Raw genomic sequence first — 17,908 nt, 5'->3', positions numbered from 1 at the left:
CCATTTAAATGTTCCTGCTAAAGAAGTCCTGATGCAAACATCACTGAGACCTTTCTGTTTCCTGGAGGAGATTTGAGCTCCTTTCTGCTCCATGATTGACTAAACTCCCATTCTCTCTGTCTGTCTGTCTGTGTGTGTGTGTGTCTCTCTCTCTCTCTCTCTCTCTCTCTTTCTCTCTCTCTCTCTCTCTCTCTCTCTCTCCCTCCCTCTCTCTCTCTCTCTCTCTCTCTCTCAGTCTGTCAGGTTGTATGATCACACAGGAAGGCTGTGCTTCTCTGGCCTCAGCTCTGAGCTCTAACCCCTCCAGTCTGAGAGAGCTGGACCTAAGCTACAACCATCCAGGAGAGGCAGGAGAGAAGCTGCTGTCTGCTGGAGTGGTGAGTCCAGGCTGGAGACTGGACACTCTCAGGTAAGGACACAACTACAGAGTGGACACTCAGGTGTGGACAGACTCCCTGTGGGTTGAAGGCAAAAACTCTGTCTCCAAATAATCAATAACGTGCTGCTGTGTGTGTGTGTGTGTGTGTGTGTGTCTTCCTGCAGGATGGATCATGGTGGACAGCAGAGGATCAAAGCTGGTCTGAGGAAATGTAAGTTTGATGTGACTTTGATTCCTCAGACCAAAGCTCTGGAATCTATCTTGTTCCAGATCCAAATAATGCAGAGATACTTAAGTGCAGTGGTTCCCAAACTTTTTCTGCAGCGCCCCCTTTATTAGATAAGAATATTTCCTTGTCTTTGCACTAATGACAGCTTCATCCCCACATCTTCTCAGTGACTGCTGTGGGCTCGCTTTGTGCTGCAGATCTTTTCTAATCGGGGTTGCAGCTGTCAGACTGACACTCTTAGTTCAGTTTCAATGTCCAGCTTCCACCTGGATTTGGTTTTGATTGAGGCTCACATAGGTAGGATGTGGCAAAAGGAAGGAGTGTGGCCATGGCTCTCCTACCTAGCAGAGGGGAATCGCTCATTCTCTTATAATAATGAGTTAAATCCCTCACAACTGGGCTTCTAATGCTGAACTAGCGGCTAGCCAAGCTAACGACTCCCATGTGTTAGAGCTGATGTGTGAGTAGTGAAGAAGTAAAGTGCAGTAGTGAATAAATGAGTGAATAATAAAGGCAGCAGCTGTGTTTGATGATAAACTGCTGCTCTTTGTGTCTTTTTCTGTCCATCAGATGTTTGTGAACTGGAACTGGACCCAAACACAGCGAGCAGAAAACTCAAACTGTCTGACAACAACAGGAAGGTGACACGTGTGGAAGAGAAGCAGCCATATCCTGATCATCCAGAGAGGTTTGATCTCTGTGCTCAGCTGCTGAGTAGAAATGCTCTGACTGGTCGTTGTTACTGGGAGGTGGAGTGGAGAGGAGAAGTTTATATATCAGTGAGTTACAGAGGAATCAGGAGGAAAGGAGGTAGAGCAGACAGCATGTTTGGAGGAAATAAGCAGTCCTGGAGTCTGAGCTGCTCTGATCGTCATGGTTACTCTGTCAGTCACAATAACAGCTCCACGTCCCTCCGTGTCCCTGTGTCCTCCTCTGACCCTCACAGAGTAGGAGTGTATCTGGACTGTCCTGCTGGCACTCTGTCCTTCTACATCGTCTCTCACGCACTGATCCACCTCCACACCTTCACCACCACATTCACTCAACCTCTCTATGCTGGGTTTGGGTTCTGGAGGTCAAATGATTCATCAGTGACTCTGTGTGATCTGTAGGACACACACACACTTTCTTTCTCAAACTCACTCACACGCACTCTCTCTATCACACACACATACAAACACTAAACATATATATACACTCTGAAACGGCTAAATACAGGAAGTGTGTTCTCTGTGTCTCCCTCTCTCTCTGTCTCTGTCTCTCTCATCAATGATGTCATGTACAGCAAAGTGTTTAGCAGTAAAAATCTCTTCTTTCATCAGATTTGTTCTTGATGCTTTTCATCTCCACAAACCACAAACTCAGCAAAAAGTCTGAGAATAGATTTGTTGCTCTTCAGACATATTTACAGATGGAATTCAGATGTTTGACATGTTCTGCTGGATCCTGTCACAAATGAATCATCCTCATTTACTGACAGAGGCCTGAGGAGGAGGATGAAGATGAGGATGATGATGGTTTAGACCTCAGTGGAGAATCATTAGTGCAGAATATATTCAGCTAAAGAGATCAAATACAGAAATCAGCAACAATCAAACAGCTGTGCAGGACTAAATGTTGAATGAAGAGAGAGGGGGGAGACCAAGAGAGTAAGGGGGAGAGGGGAGTGAGAGAGAGAAAGACAGAGAGGGGAGGGAGAGAGGGGGGGAAAGGGAGGTGATGGGGGGCGGGGGGGGAGGGGAGATGTTTCCTTCCTTGATGCTCAGTCACTTAGGAGCAGCTTTTTGTCTTTATATTGCCAAATATAGCAAATACTTTAGATGTTATAAGAAAATCTGTGCATCAAAAGTAAAAGCTGTGAGTGTGGGAGAAAATGTTCTATATCCATGACAATATTTGAATTATTATGTAAGTGAACCTTATGTTCTTGGCTTCCACTTATTTGTATGTAAGTGATCATTATTAGAAAGGAAGGACACAGTTTGTTCTTGGCATGATTGTTTTACCAGAATCATTCATCCATCATCAGAGAGGAAGAGACATTATGTCTTGGCAGGTCACTGTGACACGGTTACTAAGGTAACTGTGTGTATGTATCAATAACAAATCAAATGTGTTTAATTGATCAAATATAATCATCAATGATCAAGCATTTAATAATCAATCAAATGTGTTTTGTCAATCAAATCAAATCCTACAGTGTGTATGATGTGTGTGTCTTCACCTGTTACATATAAACCTGGAAATTGTTTAGGCTTCCATTGTGCCTGTTGTCGTACTCTCTGGCCTCGGGTCCGTAGAGGCGCCTGTGTATCTCTGTGCTGTGGCTGGGAGTGGTGGACACCCAGAGGCGCCTATGACGCTCTGGAACCATCCCACTTATTTACTTTTGCCCGTATAAGAAATCCCATCATGTATTGTATCTTGGTCTTTCTGTCTAACAACCAGAACTGACCCACTGCAGTGTAAAGGAATAAACTGATTCTTCTGTTTACTCCAGAGTCTTCTCTATTGTCTTGATGCCTAAGGTGAATTTCCACCACAGTAGCCAGGGTTAACAATAGAACAATGGAAAGGCAGCCACCCTGATACACTCTGATATAAAAAACATGTTTGATGTAGGAAGAACTGCATGTATTCAGAGACGTGTGATGCATCTCTCCTGTATGACTGAAAAAATGAAGTAACCTCAACCGTCTGCCATATTGATACATAGAATTATAATATATGAGCACTCGAGCCGAGACGCACGTCAGCAGGCAAAGAGCCGCAGGTTCTCCAGCCCTGGACTCAGTGTTGTTTCTATGTTTCTGTAGCTTGTCGTTCTAAAGCAGAGCTCCAGCTGTGACAGTCAGACTGGCCCTGATGGAGACAGACGCTGCTGACACACACACACACACACACACACACGCTGGAGTTCTCTGAACATGTTCAATATCATTTCAAATGTGTTAGAGATGCTGCAGCACTGAATGTAAGAGACACACAGTACCTGGAATGTCTTCATATCCACCACGCCAGCAGAGACCTCCACAGAACAATCTGCTGAAATAAGGATAAGGAAAACCGGATGATCTTAGCTCCTTAAGGCATACAGCAACTACACACAACTTCACACTGTAGATCAAGAACCTTTGGTTCTGTGGAATATGTGATTATTAAAGTGACTCAAGAGAAAGTCACCTTACACTGGACGACCTCAGGCGACCTCTTGGACCGCTGTCTGATCTTCAGAGACGGAGACGTTTCACCGGAATTGACACTTTCACAAACTCAAGGGAATACGTCATGAAGCGCACCTCTACTCTCCCTGCCAGTGATTTGAGTGCTTCTCTCTCTCACACACACACACACACACACACACAGCTGCAGTCTGTGGCCTCAGCTCGTTTAGTTTGTGGTTGATCTGTAACGTTTCCCAGCTGCTTCATGGTTCTCCTTGAAATGCATCGGGGTTTAGAATGAAACAGCAGAAAGGTGTTTGTACATTTATCAGGAACAAAAGACACTTTAGAACCACACAGCTTCTTAAATAAAAAGTAAAATTTATTATTCCTGAACCACAAAATAGACTTCTTTGGTTGTACAACTTCACTAGTTACAGTCTTGTATGAGCTCTAACACTCCACCCTCCGCTCAGCCCCCAAGAAAACAAGAGAAAGAGAAAAAGACAATGTTGAACATGTGGAGAATCCCAGATCCTTAAGTGTGTAAGAATCTGATCTTACACACGTAAATGTGACTCATGGTCCAATAACTTAGCACACAACAACAACAAACTTGGACGGAAATACATTTACCCATTAATGGAGCTGAAGACTGACTTGTACTCCTCCGCTGTCTGGTTGATCCTGCAGAACAGAAGAATATGTTTAGCAGTCAAACTAAATAACAGTGAAGTGTTATTGGACAAAGACGTGACGAGATGAACGTGAAAACATTCTCACAGGACAGGAACAACTCTGGCCCCCGCTGACTCCACAAACTTAACATAAGAAGCAGCGATGTACGAACTCAGACTCAGCCGAGGGTTCATTTCCTGAGCCAGAACACCTTAGAAGAGAGAAACAAAGATAGCTTCCACATGTTTCAGTTAGTTGGAGGGGCAGCTGCCATGTTAGCTAAGTGGGGGATCCTAACACTTTGCGTTAGCTTGAGCCGCGTGTTTGTGCCTTCAAAATTAAATAATGAACTTTTTCTTTTACCAATAATCGGACTGTCGTTTCTCTGCGCAGAAGAAACAAACAGCAAACACGAAACGAACGTGGCAAACTTCAACAACATGACGCTTGACTGGAACAAACTTCACCCGGAAAGACGACAAACACAAAACTACTGCTAAGCTAGTGAGAACAGGTATAGCACTTCCGCCGGGTTACTCCAAAATAAAAGCACATTGTTTACCCTACATTTAGAGTCCTACTCACACCAAGTTAAATAATACAATACTACGAATATACATATATATTCTTTTTTATAAGACCACATGAGACACTTGCGTATTTTACTGAGCTAGATCAGTTTACTATATATATTATATCAACCATAAAGTACATTAAAGGACCATTGAGATGTCAATGTTGTTGTCTGTTGTTTTATTGGAAGGCAGTGAAGGTTTGCAGAGGATGGGGGGATGTGTTTATGATGATTGGTGCCAGTGATAATAATGGAATAGAAACATTTCTTGATCACACCTTCCTTTTTCTTGAACACACTTTTCCTTTTTCAAATAAAGCAGGAAGTTTCTGAATTTCATACCAGGTTCCCATGTATAACCCTAACCCTAACCCACTGCATTTCATTGGCTTGTACCTGTACTTGCTCATTGACAATAAAGTTGAATCCAATCTAATCTAATCTAATGTACTTGAGACGGAAATCACAAATTATAGATGAGCCTCTGGAAATCATTTATTAATCCACCCAGTCAATAACAACATTTGCTTTTCCAACCTGACTGATAAAAAGTCGAATTTCTCCCAAACTGGAACATTTTCAAGGAAGTAGCAGAAAAGTACAGCATCAAAGAAAGTCTTCCTCCGTTTACCTCTGCACCTCACAGATGAACAGAAGCATCATTTCCCTTTACCTGTGTGATGTTAAAGTCCCTCTGGACAGACGGACCAGGACATTTCCCCAGGTGGACAGACAGACCGACCATCAGCAGCTGCAGCAGCCAGGAGAAGCAGGAGCAGGACCTTCACACCAAATGAACCTTTGAGGGAAGATCTTGTTGTATGTGCTGCATGTGCGCTGTATTACTGAATGGAACAGACCAACAGGACCTGGAATGTCTCCATATCCATGTCGCCAGCAAAAACCCTCACAAAAACATCTTAGCACCTTAGAACAGAGGAGTTCAAGTTAGAGAAGAGCACATGACAACCTTTAACACTCTGGACGCCATCGCTTCACGATGAGTATGAGACTGGACTGGACTGACACACACACACACACAAACACACACATCTCGCTGTGCATTAGGACTTTATTTCAATCATAGTTTATCACTTATAAATCAGGTTTAACAGAAAAAAAACCACACATGTGAATTCTGTCCACTAGATGAAGCTAAGCAACTCACACACACAAACACACACACATAGACACACACAGACACAGACACAGACACAAAAACACGCACACACGCACACTCTCCAACACGCACGCACGCAGCCACACACACACACAATGATACACACACAAAAACTCACACACACAGGCACAAGGACACACACACATTGAATTACGAGACCAAATAAGGCCACAGAGACCTCTCACTGTATATCGGGACTTTATTTCTATTATTATGTATCTCTTTCACTGATTGAAATGAAGTTCAACAGAACAAACCCCACTTCTACGGTCTGTCCACTAGATGGTGCTAAGCGACTCTCTCTCACACACACACGCACGTACTGTCAAAACAGAAAGAGAGAGCAGCCGAGGAAGACGTGACGCAGCGTGAGTTTGATTCGATGATTTTATGGATCGTAGTTTGTTTTTCATACGTATATATACATATATGTGTGTGTGTGTGTGTGTGTGTGTGTGTGTGTGTGTGTGTCCTACCTCCCAGACAGCAGAACTGGGGTTGTGAAACTTGTCAGGAAGAAAAACCTTTCTGTCCTGAATCCTTGATTGGTGTGTGTGTGTGTGTGTGTGTGTGTGTGTGTGTGTGTGTGTGTGATCTGAACTGTAGACAAAGTAAAGACTTGTTGTGATGAAGAATACTAGAAACACACCCAGCAGAAGGAGTGTGTGTGTGTACTTTAATGCTCCCTCTGGTTTCATATGTTTTGAAGTTTCTGTATTTGTTCTCTTTATACCAGGGGTGGGGAACCTTTGTCCTATCGCGTGACACACACACACACACACACACACACACACACACACACACACACACACACACACACACACACACACACACACACACACACACACACACACACATCTCGCTGTGCATTACAACTTTTTTCAATCATTGTTTATCACTTATAAATCGGGTTTAACAGAAAAAAACACACATGCGAATTCTTTCCACTAGATGGTGCTAAGCGACTCCCACACACAAACACAAATACACACACAGACACAGACACAAAGGCACACACACGCACACACTCCAACACGCACGGAGACACACAGACACACACACATACACATAAACTCACACACACACATTGAATTACGAGACCAAATTAGGCCCCAGAGACCTCTCACTGTATATCAGGACTTTATTTCTATTATTATTTATCTCTTTTACTGGTTGAAATGAAGTTCAACAGAACAACCCACACTTCTACAACCTGTCCACTAGATGGTGCTAAGCGACTCTCTCTCTCCCACACAGGTGTGTGTGTGTCAAACAGAAAGTATAACTTTGGTTCAGACGAAGAAGAGCAGCAGAGGAAGACTTGACGCAGCGTGAGTTTGATTCGATGATTTTAATGATCATAGTTTGTTTTTCATACGTATATATATGAGTGTGTGTGTACTTAAATGCTCCCTCTGGTTTCATATGTATTGTGGAGTTTCTGTATTTGTTCTCTTTATACCAGGGGTGGGGAACCTTTTCCTATCGCGGGCCATTTTGTTTGCCATGTTGCCAAATTTCGGGCGCGCTTCGAAATTTGCGGAGCGATCTGCCGGTCGCCGGATTGCGGCCGGATCCGCTCGCGGGCCGGACCAAACGGCCTTGGAGGTTCCCCACCTCTGCTTTATACACTCCTGCACATTGTTGCGTCTCTGTATGAAAGCTGATATACAAATAAAGCTTATCGTTATTGTGTGCATGTGTGTGTGTGTGTGTTTCCCTCCCTCTCTGTAGTGTGGTGAAGATGAGTGTTTATGATGATGAAGATAACAACCAGCATGAAAGACCTCCAGACTTCAGTCATGAACCTGGACACTCACACTCAAAGTACGGGGGGGGGGGGGGAAGCACAGAGAGAGAGACAGAAAATATCTGATGTGTCTGTATCAAAACACAAGCTTCCTGTAGTTAGCCTTTAGCTCCTGTTAGCTGACAGCGTTTTACTTCCTTTTACTTCCCTTTCAACATAAAAGAGTGAATCCTTCATAAGGGTGTAGATGAGTTTAACTGGAGTCACAAACTGAACAGAAATGTACCAACAAACCACTGAACACATTTAAAGACACACACACACACACACACAGCATGGTGACTTGAGAGAGAGAGAGAAAATATCTGATGTAATAACGTTGGTATCAAAACACAAACTTCCTGTATTTAGCCTTTAGCTCCTTTTAGCTGACGCCGTTTTACTTTAACAAACTAATGGACACATTTAAAGACAAATCTGCTCCTTTAGAGAAAAATGCTACTATGACACACCCACCCACTCAGACAGACAGCATGGTAACTTATCTGCTTCAATCCTCTGTTGTGTTGTCAATGCTGTGTTTATAGAGTTCACCAGCAGAGGGCAGACTCTCCTGTACCCAGCTGTGTGTCCATGAAGAGTGACAGGTCCATGGATCCACCTCTGAAATTCAGTGATGGACAGAAGTCTGCTGAAGAAAGGTCAGAGGTTAAACCTGTGATATCATCAGTGTGATGTCATCAGTGTAGTTTTTAGTAGAAGACATCTCAAAGGACAGGTCTTCTTGAATTAAGGACACGTCTCTGTCCACCTGAGTGTTTGGATCAGAGCCTCAGAAGTTGAGCTGATGAGCTGAACATTGATTGGTATTTTGATAGAGGTTGAGGGCGTAAATCGAGCAGTGCCATCAGAAGTCAGAGTCCAATTCATGAAGTTTGAGTCTGCAAGAAGTTCCTGGATGTTCCTGGACGCTCACTGGCCACGCCTCCCACAGCCAGTCTGCACATGAATGAATGTCACGGATGTTTGTTTCTAATATTGTGACCTTATGATGATAGGGGTGGCTGAGTGAGAGAGAGACACACACACAGAGAAAGACACACAGGGAGTGAGACAGAAAATATCTGATGTGTCTGTATCAAAACACAAACTTCCTGTATTTAGCCTTTAGCTCCTGTTAGCTGAGGGCGTTTCACTTCCTTTTACTTCCCCTTAAACATAAAAGAGTGAATCCTTCATAAGGGTGTAGATGAGTTTAACTGGAGTCACAAACTGAACAGAAATGTACCAACAAACCACTGAACACATTTAAAGACACACACACACACACACACACACACAGCATGGTAACTTGAGAGAGAGAGAGAGAAAATATGTGATGTAATAACGTTGGTATCACAACACAAACTTCCTGTATTTTGCCTTTAGCTCCTTTTAGCTGACGCCGTTTTACTTTAACAAACCACTGAACACATTTAAAGACAAATCTGCTCCTTTAGAGAAAAATGCTACTATGACACACACACACACACACACACAGCATGGTAACTTATCTGCTTCAATCCTCTGTTGTGTTGTCAATGCTGTGTTTATAGAGTTCACCAGCAGAGGGCAGACTCTCCTGTACCCAGCTGTGTGTCCATGAAGAGTGACTGGTCCATGGATCCACCTCTGAAATTCAGTGATGGACAGAAGTCTGCTGAAGAAAGGTCAGAGGTTAAACCAGATCACTGTGATATCATCAGTGTAGTTTTGCAGTAGAAGACATCTCAAAGGACAGGTCTTCTTGAATGAAGGACACGTCTCTGTCCACCTGAGTGTTTGGATCGGAGCCTCAGAAGTTGAGCTGATGAGCTGAAGATTGATTCCAGGATCCTGTGATGCTCTGAGCTGCTTTGAGGGACCAGCAGACAGCAGCGTTTCCTGTTGCCTCAAACAGACAGACAGAGACATCACCATGACAACCTGTGTCTGTGTGTGTTTGCAGACTTCATGTTTCCTGATTTCTCCACAGAGTTCACCTGAAGAAGTCAGAGGTTTCCAGTGGTGTGTGTGTCCAGCAGCATCCAGCAGACCTGGACTCCATATTTACGGTGTGTAAATGTCAAGGCTCCGCCCACTTCCATATGGACGATGTCACCGGGTGGAGAATCTATTCCATAGAGAGATAAGAGATGTTTGACCAGAGCACTTGGTTCATTTAGTTTGACCAGTGAGAGTTCACTGGGAACCTAGTGTGAAGCCTCACAACTGTTGCTATGGTTACCTGCAACTTCATCAAGCAGGAGTATTAGAACGCTGGTCAGCTGCATGTTGTCAACATATAGACTGTAAACACACCTGACAGCCAATCAGGAAGCAGGATCTTCTGTCCCCCTGCTATAAACTCACGTCTGACTCTTTCAGCTGCTGGAGGAGAACATTGTCAGGTTTGTGAAGGACGAGCTGAAGAGCGTCCAGGAGGTTCTGACCGCAGACTACCCACAATGCTTAGAGAGGCCGAGCGAGGACCCAGAGCAGAGGAGCGACAGAGAGGCGTTGGTGAAGCTCACAGTGAACTTCCTGAGGAGAATGAAGCAGGAGGAGCTGGCTGACTCTCTGCACAGCAGTAAGACCATTGAACAGCTTGGACATGATAAGGAAAGAGGAAACAGGACTAAAGCTTCACACTTACACTTAGAGCAGCTAATCACTCTCCTGCACAAAGAGACTGTGTTCACCTCCTGTTTATCAGCACTTTAGTCACATTCAAAGGCTCACCAACAGAAGTGTGTTTTTAGTGGGGATTTAAAGATCACAAGAGAGTTTGTCTCTTTGACTGGGGCAGGAAGTGGATTCCAAACAAAAGGAGATCTGCTCTTGGTTGTTGGGATAGTGAGCAGGCCTGCTGAGATCTTAGAACAGGTGCAGGAACATCAGGGGTTAGAAGGTTAGAAGGTGTTCTATTATACTGCTCTAGTCACAAAGCTTTCTACTCCTAAATGCTTTTTTACTCTGTAGTTTTCTTTTCTTCTCCATGTTTCCCTCCTCTGACTGTTGTCTCTTCATCAGGAAGTTTTGCTGCACTGTGCCAACGTAAACTGAAGTCTAAGCTGAAGCAGAAGTTCCAGAGTGTGTGTGAGGGGGTTGCTAAAGCAGGAAAGCAAACCCCTCTGAATGAGATCTACACAGAGCTCTACATCACAGAGGGAGGGGCTGGAGGGGTCAACCATGAACATGAGGTCACACACATTGAAGCAGCATGCAGGAAAGCACAGAGAGCAGAAACAACAATCAGATGTGAAGACATCTTTAAAGCCTCACCTGGAAGAGATCAGCCAATCAGAACACTTATGACAAAGGGCGTGGCTGGCATCGGGAAAACCCTCTTAACACAGAAGTTCACTCTGGACTGGGCTGAAGGCAAAGCCCACCAGAACATCCAGCTCACATTTCCATTCACCTTCAGAGAGCTGAATGTGCTGAGAGGGAGAAAGTTCAGCTTGGTGGAGCTTCTTCATCTCTTCTTTACTGAAACCAAAGAAGCAGGAATCTGCAGCTTTGAAGACTTCCGGGTCGTCTTCATCCTGGACGGTCTGGATGAGTGTCGACTTCCTCTGGACTTCCACAAAGGTGAGATCCTGACCGATGTTAGAGAGTCCACCTCAGTGGATGTTCTGCTGACAAACCTCATCAGGGGGAACCTGCTTCCATCTGCTGGCCTCTGGATCACCACAAGACCTGCAGCAGCCAATCAGATCCCTGCTGAGAGCGTGGACATGGTGACAGAGGTCAGAGGGTTCACTGACCCTCAGAAGGAGGAGTACTTCAGGAAGAGACTCAGAGATGATGAGCAGGCCAGCAGCATCATCTCCCACATCAAGACGTCACAAAGCCTCCACATCATGTGCCACATTCCAGTCTTCTGCTGGATCACTGCCACAGTCCTGGAGGACATGATGAAGACCAGAGAGAGAGGAGAGCTGCCCAAGACCCTGACTGAGATGTACATCCACTTCCTGGTGGTTCAGACCAAACTGAAGAACATCAAGTATGATGGAGGAGCAGAGACAGATCCACTCTGGAATAAAGAGAGCAGGAAGATGATGGAGTCTCTGGGGAAACTGGCTTTTGATCAGCTGCAGAAAGGAAACCTGATCTTCTATGAGTCAGACCTGACAGAGTGTGGCATGGACATCACAGCAGCCTCAGTGTACTCAGGAGTGTTCACACAGGTCTTTAAAGAGGAGAGGGGACTGTACCAGGACCAGGTGTTCTGCTTCGTTCATCTTAGCGTCCAGGAGTTTCTGGCTGCTCTGTATGTCCTTCTGACATTCATCAACTCTGGAGTCAACCTGCTGTTAGAAGATCAACCAACCTCTCTGACACTAACAAGTCTCCACCAGAGTGCTGTGGACGAGGCCTTACAGAGTCCAAATGGACACCTGGACTTGTTTCTTCGTTTCCTTTTGGGTCTTTCACTGCAGACCAATCAGACTCTCTTAAAGGGTCTCCTGAAAGAGACAGGACGGAGCTCAGAGACCAACAAGGAAACAGTCCAGTACATCAAGGAGAAGATCAATCAGAAGGTCTCTGCAGAGAGAAGCATCAATCTGTTCCACTGTCTGACTGAGCTGAAGGATCTTTCTCTAGTAGGGGAGATCCAGTGGTACCTGAGATCAGGACTTCTCTCCACAGCCACACGGTCTCCTGCTCAGTGGTCTGCTGTGGCCTTCATCTTACTGTCATCAGAGGAAGATCTGGATGTGTTTGACCTGAAGAAATACTCTGCTTCAGAGGAGGTTCTTCTCAGGCTGCTGCCAGTGGTCAAAGTCTCCAGGAAAACTCTGTAAGTGTGGAGACACACAAAGATTTGGATCATTTTAGGGAACAGGAATAAAATGTTCAACTTTTCATTTTCAGGCTGAGTGGCTGTAATCTGTCAGAGAGAAGCTGTGAAGCTCTGTCCTCAGTCCTCTGCTCCCAGTTCTCCAGTCTGAGAGACCTGGACCTGAGTCACAATGACCTGCAGGATTCAGGAGTGAAGCTGCTGTCTGCTGGACTGGAGAGTCCTCACTGTCAGCTGGAGACTCTCAGGTCAGGACTCTGCTCTTTGTGTCAGTGACCATTTAAATGTTCCTGTTAAAGAAGTCCTGATGCAAACATCACTGAGACTGAACTTTCTGTTTCCTGGAGATTTGAGCTCCAGTCTGCTCCATGAGCCATGACTCTCCCTCTCACTCTCCCCCTCTCTTTCTCTCTCTCTCTCTCTCTCTCTCTCTCTCTCTCTCTCTCTCTCTCTCTCTCTCTCTCTCTCTCTCTCTCTCTCTCTCTCTCTCTCTCTCTCTCTCTCTCTCTCTCTCTCAGGCTGTCAGGTTGTATGATCACACAGGAAAGCTGTGCTTCTCTGGCCTCAGCTCTGAGCTCCAACCCCTCCAGTCTGAGAGAGCTGGACCTGAGCTACAACCATCCAGGAGAGGCAGGAGAAAAGCTGCTGTCTGCTGGACTGGAGAGTCCACGCTGGAGACTGGACACTCTCAGGTAAGGACACACCTACAGAGTGGACACTCAGGTGTGGACAGACTCCCTGTGGGTTGAAGGGAAAAGCTCTGTCTCCAAATCAATAATCAATAACATGCTGGTGTGTGTGTGTGTGTGTGTGTCTTCCTGCAGGATGGATCATGGTGGACAGCAGAGGATCAAAGCTGGTGTGAGGAAATGTAAGTTTGATGTGACTTTGATTCCTCAGACCAAAGCTCTGGAATCTATCTTGTTCCAGATCCAAATAATGCAGAGATACTTTAGTGCAGTGGTTCCCAAACTTTTTCTGCAGCGCCCCCTTTAGTAGATAAGAATATTTCTTTGCACTAATGGCAGCTTCATCCCCACATCTTCTCAGTGACTGCTGTGGGCTCGCTTTGTGCTGCAGATCTTTTCTAATCGGGGTTGCAGCTGTCAGACTGACACTCTTAGTTCAGTTTCAATGTCCAGCTTCCACCTGGATTTGGTTTTGATTGAGGCTCACATAGGTAGGATGTGGCAAAAGGAAGGAGTGTGGCCATGGCTCTCCTACCTAGCAGAGGGGAATCGCTCATTCTCCTGCAGCCATACCAAGAAGTATCGCCTCCTTCTTCTGCCTTGCCTCGTCCTGTGACAGAACGGTTGATAGTTTCTCTTGTTTGTTGTCATGTCTGCCTGTGTGATGCTGCTTTCTTGGCCCAGACATTTGGACCTGCTTACATAAAGGTTCTATTAGAGATGTTGATGTTGATGGAATGGATGTTTGTGATCAAACAGGAACATCAAATCAGGTGTGTTTTCCTGTTTAGATCTGATATCTGTGAGGATGAAAACAAAGACAGGCTTGTTATTGATTGAGTATTTAGATATCAAAGGTGTGTCAGTAGAATTTTTTTTGTACAGTCATTTAGCTAGACGCTTTTATCCAAAGCGACTTACTGACTTGCACCCCCTCATATCACACACACAAACACATGCATTACAGAGAGGGGTGCAGGGCAGCCATTTATGGCGCCCATAGAGCAGTTGGGGGTTCGGTGCCTTGCTCAGGGGCACCTCGGCAGTGCCATGGAGGCAAACTGGCAACTCACCAGCTACTAGTCCGCGTTCTTGGTCCATACGGGACTCGAACGGGCGACCCTCCAGTTCCCAAGCTGAATCCCTATGGACTGAGCTACTGCCGCCCCCGAAAGTGACAGTGAGTCAGAGGACAAAGTGCAGTAGTGAATAAATTAGTGAATAATAAAGGCAGCAGCTGTGTTTGATGATAAACTGCTGCTGTTTGTGTCTTTTTCTGTCCATCAGATGTTTGTGAACTGGAACTGGACCCAAACACAGCGAGCAGAAACCTCAAACTGTCTGACAACAACAGGAAGGTGACACGTGTGGAAGAGAAGCAGCCATATCCTGATCATCCAGAGAGGTTTGATCTCTGTGCTCAGCTGCTGTGTAGAAATGGTCTGACTGGTCTCTGTTACTGGGAGGTGGAGTGGAGAGGAATCGTTGATATATCAGTGAGTTACAGAGGAATCAGGAGGGAAGGAGCCGGAGCAGACAGCTGGTTTGGAGGAAATATTCAGTCCTGGAATCTGAGATGCTCTGATCGTCATGGTTACTCTGTCAGTCACAATAACAGAGTCACGCATCTCCGTGTCCCTGTGTCCTCCTCTGTCCCTTACAGAGTAGGAGTGTATCTGGACTGTCCTGCTGGCACTCTGTCCTTCTACAGCGTCTCTCACACACTGATCCACCTCCACACCTTCGCCACCACATTCACTCAACCTCTCTATGCTGGGTTTGGGGTCTGGTGGATCATGGAGTCACATGGTTCATCAGTGACTCTGTGTGATCTGTAGGACACACACACACACACAGAATGTTTGTGTGGTGGAAAAAGAGGAAGTAAAGGTGTCTTTGGAAAAAAGCCCTTGATTAAAATACCTAAAAGAATCTGTACTGGTAATATAGTGCAATTTAATAAGCATAAATGATTTAAAATGTGTTAACAATATAAAGAAGATAACTAGTGTAATGTTGATGATTACATGTACTCAAATAACGTAACACCTGCATCCTGTGTGAGGATGTAGGGAAAGTACAAACGAGAACTGAAGCTTACACAAGAGAGCGAGAGAGATTTCTCGTTAAGTGCCCTGAGATCTCGAAATTGCGCATTGCCATCAGGACTAAAAGGATTATCTCTTGGATTACTAGAGGGAGTTCGTGAGCGGACCTACCCAGGCTGGACTAGGAGATTTTTGCCCAGTAAGGATGACCCTGTATGGAAAAGAAGCTGAACCATCTTCCAACCAAATTGCTGGGGACTTAGCTGATTTGCTCTGATGTCTAGGAAGCTCACACAACCCACAGGGAGAGTAGGCCAGCTTGTGTGCCACCCTCAGACCTTGGACGGGGTCGGGGGGGCTCACTGGGCTCCACCTCTGGGTGTAAAAGGACCGTTAATCAGGCCAGGTTAACTCCTCTCTCTCTCTCCCTAAAATGTAGATATTATTTATTAGACCTCAGCTCATAATTTATACTAGAAACAGGTTAGAACGAGATTAGTTAAGTTTTAAACATACTAAAAGTGTATTAAACTAAATTACACTGAAGTCAGATGAGGAAACTTAACAAGAGTATGTTAATAATTAGGTTACACTAGAAACAGAGTTTTGAATTTAATGGAAGTAAATTAATGACTAAGCTTCGAAGCATCTAAATAATTAAGTTACACTAGAATCTGAGTTTTAAGCTTAAGGGAAGCATCTTAATAGTTAAATTACACTAGGATCAAATTAGAGAAGTTAACAAAAGCAAGTTAGTAATTAGTTTACAGTGGACTCAGATTAACTTCATAAAAATATATATTGATAATCAATTTACAATTTATAAGAATAGGTTCTAATTAAACAGACCCTTGGGGCTCCGCTCTCATAAACACGAGCCACTAAAACCTAACCTAGCAATTTACCAAGTGCACCGATTCATTTAGAGGAGAGCTGCCGTGAGCAAACGCGACCAGCTACGGTCACCGGCCCACACGGGTTATTTTGCCGGGGGTCAGCCGGGGGAAGCAGGGTAGACGTTTGGAGGAGGAGGGCAGTTAGCAGCTAAGCCAGTCTCCTCACCACCAGCTTCATTAATCGCCAGTCAGATCTTAGTGAGAACCCTCTGAGGTAAGACCTCGTGGGAACTGACGAATCGGACCCTTTAAACGGAGAGCTGGACTAGTACCCCCCTGTTGTCAGGGGAGACTTGCGGATTAAACAGACAGGACACACACACACACAGAGTCAGAGAGAAGACGTGGACAGAGGCAGTGCCTTTGATGTCGAGGCAGAGGTCCGTACTCACTAGAGAGTTGACCACCTGGATGGTTCCGTCGGCTCGTACGGCATAGTTGGCCTCGACGCACTTTCCCTTCTCGAAGGAGGCAGGGAGCTTCTCGATCTCGTACCACCTGCCCAGGTACTGAGAGACAAAGGCTAACGTCCCTCATTCCATTTAACAAAGAGGAATTTGCTCCTATCAACTTTTGTACCAATTTAATTTTAACTTTTTACAATAAAGAAATTGATGGAAACACTGAGGTTGTGTTTGTGTGTGTGTGCGTGTGTGTGTGTGTGTGTTACCTCCTGAAGGCTGAAGCCCGGCTGGATTTTGGGCGTTGGGCATGGACCCCAGCGATTCGTCTGGGCCGAGACCACAGGCAGCAGCAGCAGGAGCAGACACACGGCAGACATGTTTCCTTCAGTAGGGATCATGAGAAAGAACGGAGGAAAAGGCTCCAGACTCACTCTGGGCCTGTACAGGGTTGCTAAGGTGGCTAACTCTGTGTGGTTTCTAAGCTGGTTGCTGTGTTGATCTGGGTGAGTTTTAGGCTGGTTGCTATGGTGTTTGGGGCGGTTGCTATGGTTTTCTAAGTTGTTATTATGGCGACTGCGGGGGTTGTTGTGGTAACCCATGTGGTTGCCATGCTGTTCTTGGTTGGTTCCTCTAAAGATGTAAAATAATACGGGTCGGCCGATCGGTCTGAGGCTGGAGAGTTGTGGTAAAAACAGACAAACCTGAGGGACAAACACATGGTGCTAACCTTAACCCTAACCCCCCCTCCCTCCCGGAATAGCTGTGCGCGCCCCCCACTTTGGGAAACGCTGGTTTAGGAGATCTGGATGTAAATCAATAATAGATAGGGAGGGAGAGAGAAGAAGAACTTTCATTAGGACTTAATTTCCAGCATCTATTTAACTCATTCAAATGAAGTTCAACAGAAGAAACCACACTTCTACAACCTGTCCACTAGATGGTGCGCGCACACACACACACACACACAGGTATACTGTCAAAACAAAGTGAACTTTGGTTCCGATGATGAAGAGCAGCAGAGGAAGACATGACGCAGCGTGAGTTTGAGTTTGATTCGATGATTTAATGGATCATAGTGTGTGTGTGTGT

The 17,908-nt window shown here is 45.2% G+C and overlaps 2 protein-coding genes and 2 long non-coding RNA genes across 15 annotated transcripts in view; 3 read left to right on the top strand and 1 right to left on the bottom strand.

Moving 5' to 3' along the window:
* LOC143016221 (uncharacterized) overlaps positions 1 to 17,908 on the top strand; it is a 93,790-nt gene that overhangs the window by 56,784 nt on the left and 19,098 nt on the right. For 9 of the 12 annotated variants that reach the window (XM_076170449.1, XM_076170450.1, XM_076170447.1 and 6 more), the window contains 2 exons: positions 8,542 to 8,655; positions 9,550 to 9,663. In XM_076170449.1, the coding sequence (XP_076026564.1) occupies positions 8,542 to 8,655; positions 9,550 to 9,663 (228 nt within the window). Of the gene's footprint in view, positions 1 to 8,541; positions 8,656 to 9,549; positions 9,664 to 9,968; positions 10,048 to 10,360; positions 10,563 to 11,005; positions 12,783 to 12,856; positions 13,031 to 13,300; positions 13,475 to 13,606; positions 13,654 to 14,758; positions 17,037 to 17,908 lie in introns of those variants that run through there. The other 3 variants (XM_076170460.1, XM_076170453.1, XM_076170458.1) reach the window with 3 other exon arrangements.
* Positions 390 to 3,095, top strand: LOC143016226 (stonustoxin subunit beta-like). Its single transcript, XM_076170474.1, has 3 exons — positions 390 to 440; positions 544 to 590; positions 1,179 to 3,095. The coding sequence occupies exons 2-3, from the start codon at positions 545 to 547 to the stop codon at positions 1,718 to 1,720; spliced, it is 588 nt and encodes a 195-aa protein (XP_076026589.1). The 5' UTR covers positions 390 to 440; position 544; the 3' UTR covers positions 1,721 to 3,095.
* Positions 4,135 to 4,953, bottom strand: LOC143016233 (uncharacterized). Its single transcript, XR_012965499.1, has 3 exons — positions 4,814 to 4,953; positions 4,556 to 4,661; positions 4,135 to 4,459 (listed from the first exon to the last, which is right to left on the bottom strand). It is a non-coding gene; the product is annotated as an uncharacterized LOC143016233 (long non-coding RNA).
* LOC143016230 (uncharacterized) lies at positions 6,496 to 7,902 on the top strand. The gene is made up of 3 exons (XR_012965493.1): positions 6,496 to 6,572; positions 7,462 to 7,535; positions 7,670 to 7,902. It is a non-coding gene; the product is annotated as an uncharacterized LOC143016230 (long non-coding RNA).

The sequence above is a fragment of the Genypterus blacodes genome, unplaced genomic scaffold, assembly GCF_046128005.1.
Source record: "Genypterus blacodes isolate CSIRO-AG114 ecotype Tasmania unplaced genomic scaffold, CSIRO-AGI_Gbla_v1 ptg000218l_1, whole genome shotgun sequence".
In the NCBI taxonomy this organism is placed as follows: domain Eukaryota; kingdom Metazoa; phylum Chordata; class Actinopteri; order Ophidiiformes; family Ophidiidae; genus Genypterus; species Genypterus blacodes.
The sequence above is the reverse complement of the archived record's forward strand: the minus strand, read 5'-3'. Positions and strand labels throughout refer to the sequence as shown.